Below are 4786 nucleotides of genomic sequence, written 5' to 3'. Positions count from 1 at the left end.
TCGCCCGGCTGCGGGCACAGCGGAGCGCCGCTCTCCTCCCCCAGCCGCCGCCGGCGGTGGGGGAAAGTCAAACTGGCGCAACAAAGTTGCTCCCCCCCCGGCCGCCGCCCCCAGTTCCCCCCAGCCCGGCTCGGCCCCCCGGCCGCCGCCTTACCTTGCTTGACGCACTTGAGGCGGATCGGGTCCTTGCAGTGCTTGATCACGGCCAGCACATCCCTGATGGTGAGCCCGGCCACGGGGGTCTCGTTCACCTCCAGCAGCAGCTCCTCCGGCACCAACTTGCTGCCGCCCTCATAGGCCACCTTGCCGGGCTTCACCTCTCCCAGGTACGGGAACTGCCCGTTCTCGGCGCCCCCTTTCAGCTCGAAGCCCAGCTGCCCCTCCGGGTTCCGCACGATCACGATCTCGTGGACTCGGCTCGTCCAGTGGCTTTTCTTCTTCAAGCCCTTGGACATTGCCGTGGGGATGCTCTGCCCGACTCCCGCTCTGCTTGCCGCTCTCTCCTCCCTCTCTCTGCCCCCCTCCCCCGGGGCTCCTCTGGGGCACGCTCGGGGCAGGCTCGGGGCTGCGGCCGGCGAGGGGAGCGGGCGCCGCGGCCCCGCGGGGCGACGGAGCGGGGACGGGGAGAGCCTCTCTACCCAGTCCGAGCGGCCGCCGGCGCTTTAGCTGATATCCATGGCAGCCGCGGCAGCCGGGACCCTGCGTGTGGATGTACTAGTTGTAGAGAAACTGGCAGCGGGGAGGGAGGGAGAGAAAGAGGGAGGGGAAAAGGGAGGGAACGGCCGCGGGGAGGAGGAGCGTGGCGGCGGCGGCGGCGGAGTCGGGCGGGCGCTGCCTCGGCGTTCCCTCCTCGCCTGACCCGGTAGTGAAGGCCGAGAGAGAGGCTGCCTGGCACAGCCGGCAGAAGGCGGAGAGCGGCCGGGCGAGGGGAGGGCAGGCGGCTCGGTGCTCCCGGCCCGGCGGCTCCGCTGCCCCGCGAGGCGGCACCGGCCGACAGGGGGAGCCCGGGGATGAGGTGTCGGAGGCCGAGCTGCCCGCCGGTTGCACCATAGCGCCTGCCGGCCGGGCCTCTCGCCAGGCTGGCGTTCCTGCTGCTCCCCGCCTCCGGCACATCTCGAGCCCTCTGAGCCGCGCTGATCCCGGGCCCCATCCGAGGTGACCCGGCCGCCGTCCGTTCTGGCAGGGCTTCCCCGAGCCCGGCCTGCCGGGGGCCGCACGGGAGCGGTTCCCATCAGCCTGCCCAGGGAGGAGAGCTGCAAGCTGTTGAGGTGCGCTGGTGGCTCGCACCACTGCAGTGAGAAGCTCTGGGCAGCAGTTCAGGAAATGGAGCAACGGATTTCAGCTCAAGTCCGCGAGGAAGAAGGAGGCTGTGGAATGTGTGGAGGGGTTGGTTGGGAGTTCTGCTTCTGACGAGGGAGAATCCAGTGACAGGCTTCAGGTTGTCACAGGAAAAATAAAGCAGCCGTTTTCTTAGATCTCAGCATTACAACGTACACAGACCCTGCCACGCTTTCCTGCTCTGAGGTCTCACACTTCAGTTTATTGAGTTGTATTGTACATGGGCATACTTTTTAATGCTGATTACTGTGCCCACGGGACAGAAGCAGTATCACAGCTGGTGGGCAGTGAATGTTGTAGAGGGCACAGTGAAGAGAGGAGTGGTAGTGGTGTGTTCTCTATAAAATCATCTTGCTGTCACCTACCAGATCTCATTTGGTGCCATCTGCTTGGCTCTAAATCGTACATAACCTGAGCTACCGACGAGCAGCATTTCCAACCCCAAGTGCTTCTCTCTGTCTAAGCATTCAGAAGCAGGTGATAGTCCAGCCCACTGCTCCTGTGCGCATTTAATTTGTTCTGTCATATGCCTAACACGTGTGCAAGCAGTGTAGTGTAGCATTTGGCACGTATTTCTGAGAAGCTTGTCTTGCTGAAAAAAATAATTTCCATCTAAAGGGAAGATTGACAAATACAGGCAGAGCAACCTCCTGACTTTGAGAAGTGTAGTTTTTGCTTTTGCAAGATACAAGAGAAAAGAGTATATGAAAGGGTCTACTGGCTGGGTACAGGATGGGGGAAGGTAGGAGAAATGTCATGTGTTACAACATGTGATGTAAAGCTGATAAGATATTTTTAAAATTTCAATTAAAGTGACTCTGCAATGAAATTTTTCACAAACTGTATCACTGTTTTCTGTCTTGGTTTCTATGGAAACAGTCCTTTATGTGATCATGCTTGGCTATGTCTCCTTTATTTCTCCAGTAACTTTTGAAGCTGTTGGGCAGTTTCCACTAAATCTATCTCAAATATAATTAAGTTATTACATGAAAATAGGCAGCTGGCTAGGTCTGAGAGATCCTGTAAATGTCCCAAAGGCTGCAATATGAACTTTCTTTTTATTAAACAGTATTCACATGGATGAGAGAGACCATATAAATGTTTCAATAATGACAAAAGTTTAAATTACAACTCATTATCAGCCTCAGTATAAATCTGTGGGAAAGTAGAATTTTTTGAGTTTGTATTCTCCCCGTATTACTTATTTAATGTCCTCCTGCAGTCAGAGGTAAGTACAAGTAGAAAGGGTATGTGCAGAGGGGAATAAATAAATTTACAAACATCGGTATTCTGCAGATTATTTCATCTGTTTTGTTGAGTGGACCTGGGCATTGATGCAAAGCTCTCTATGACAAAACTAGCTTTAAAGTAAAAAAAAAAAAAAAAAAAAAAAAAGAGAGAGAACATGCAGAAGTGAAATAAAAGATCTGTAAGGACAGACAGCTGAAGATGGGAGGGGAATTCGAAGGCACATGGGCTAGGATTGAGAGATTGAGAGTTGACTAGGATCTGGAGTTGAGAGGGACAGATATTGCAGCAGCGATCTCCTTTTCTGTATACCATGGGAGTGTCCTCCTACTGAGACAACTAAGGGATACAGTATTTCTCTGCAGCATTCTTTTATAGTAGAGATAAGTTTTTTAAAGATTTGGGCTGACTGTATGTGGATAAAGTCTTGCTGTTATACCATCATTCATTCATATTCTCAGGACTTAGGGTAGTAAAGCACTAATGGAAATGCAATTTGTTTTCATCTTGATTTTGAAATATATTGCGGGGAAATTAAACCTCATATAGGGTTCATTTGTAGCAGCTATACTCAGAAGACAGTTGCATTTTTACAGCAGTAGACGGGTAGCTGTAAAACAGGATTATCTTTGTCACTGGCAGAGCAAATATCCAGCACGCGGCTGAGTGGCTGAGTTTGCATATTTTCTGCGTGGCCCCTGAAGAGCCTGAAAAAAGCTGTTGAACTTGCCAAGACCTTTTTGTTAGTCCCTTCCTTTGGATCTCACCCTAGAAAAGTATGAGCCAGTCCCAAGTGTGAATGTGAGGGTATCTACCACAAAAGACTTCCTATAGTTAGACGTAACAACAGCACGTAATGAAACACGTTCACCAAATACAGCGTAAATGTCTTTTATTATCCTTTTGCAACTGATCCTGTAAACACAGAAGCCTGTAAATCAATATACTTCTGGGATTAAAGTTGTGCCGATCCCATAAGTAAGCTGAAGTGTGAGACTTTGGTAAATGTATTTTGTAGCTGTAAAATTATCTTTTCCTATTCTAACACTATGGAGTCAGTAAAAAAAATAACTGAATTCTATCTGTGTTTAGAACATGGCCCATTTTCAGATAAGTGAATTTCCTCAAGTGGAAAATGATGTATTGCATGTGCCAAAGGGGAAAATACATATATATATTATTTACTATTATTTATTCAGCATGGAGTTCTTCTCTTATCTTGTACGTGTATTTGTAACACTGGACTTGAACTGAGAAAATGTGAAATTTCCTTCTTCGGCACATACTTCCTCTGTGACTGGACCTGAATGTTTTCATCTCTTATTTTTTACATTTTTAAGTAGGCATGATTAATTTGGTTTCTCTTTCACTGTTTTCTATTTAGTATGTCAGCTACTCAGCATCCTTATTCTTACGTGAGGCTTCTGGACACCACAGCCAAGCGCATATGTTGATATAGGACCTGAGTGCATATGTTGGTCTAGGACCTGGCAGAATTCAGATGTTTAAATTCAAATTCAGGAAGAAAAAAAAAGTCTATTCTCTTAGTTGCCTAAAAATATTGCAGTAGGTAATCTTACCGCTGGCAGAGCTCCAGAGTCTCTTAGCTGGCTTAGTTACCTTTTGCTGGGAGTTTTAAATGCTCTTAGGATTCCTTTCTTTCTTCTGTTAAAAACCGCAGTCCTAACCTTTGCAGTTTTTTATGATATTATCTTCTGCTACTCATGTCTTTAATGAGAATGATTTTGAAATATTATTATGAATAATACTATCCTTTCCAAATTCTGGCTTCTGATTCTGAGAATTTTTGTTTCAGAATACTAAAACATTCAACTAATTATCTAAAGCATTTTTTCCAAAGTCCTTCAAATTCTGAATGTTTTGATGAAAAAGACACATTTTTTTTCTATTTTACCACAAAACCAAAGAAGATTAAATAAAATAATCCATAGTTTTAGCCATCTGAGCTTCAAAATAAACTTCTGTTTAATTGTAGAATTTTCTAATGTGTATATATGTGATTTGAATTACACAACTTATTACTGTTGTGTCAGTAGCTCTTGTAGAGGTCAAATCTGTGAAGAATATGGGAAGAAAATCGCCTCCATGCCACATGAAAAATAAGTGGAACCTTCAGAAAGGAAGAAGAGGTGAAAGGGAAGGTTTCATCTAAATGGAACAGTTTACAATTAGTTTGAAA

General features: G+C 47.2%; 1 protein-coding gene across 2 annotated transcripts in view; it reads right to left on the bottom strand.

Annotated features, from left to right (window-relative positions):
• MAGI2 (membrane associated guanylate kinase, WW and PDZ domain containing 2) overlaps window positions 1–550 on the bottom strand; it is a 699411-nt gene extending 698861 nt beyond the window's left edge. For both annotated transcript variants that reach the window (XM_042815700.1, XM_042815702.1), the window contains exon 1: window positions 155–550. In XM_042815700.1, the coding sequence (XP_042671634.1) occupies window positions 155–455 (301 nt within the window). In that variant the 5' untranslated portion in view covers window positions 456–550. The remainder of the gene's footprint in view (window positions 1–154) is intronic.
• Window positions 551–4786: the final 4236 nt, after the last annotated feature.

This window comes from Centrocercus urophasianus, unplaced genomic scaffold (genome assembly GCF_019232065.1).
Source record: "Centrocercus urophasianus isolate 14NV4802_14NV808 unplaced genomic scaffold, USGS_Curo_1.0 seq_15, whole genome shotgun sequence".
Classification (NCBI taxonomy): Eukaryota; Metazoa; Chordata; class Aves; order Galliformes; family Phasianidae; genus Centrocercus; species Centrocercus urophasianus.
The sequence above is the reverse complement of the archived record's forward strand: the minus strand, read 5'-3'. Positions and strand labels throughout refer to the sequence as shown.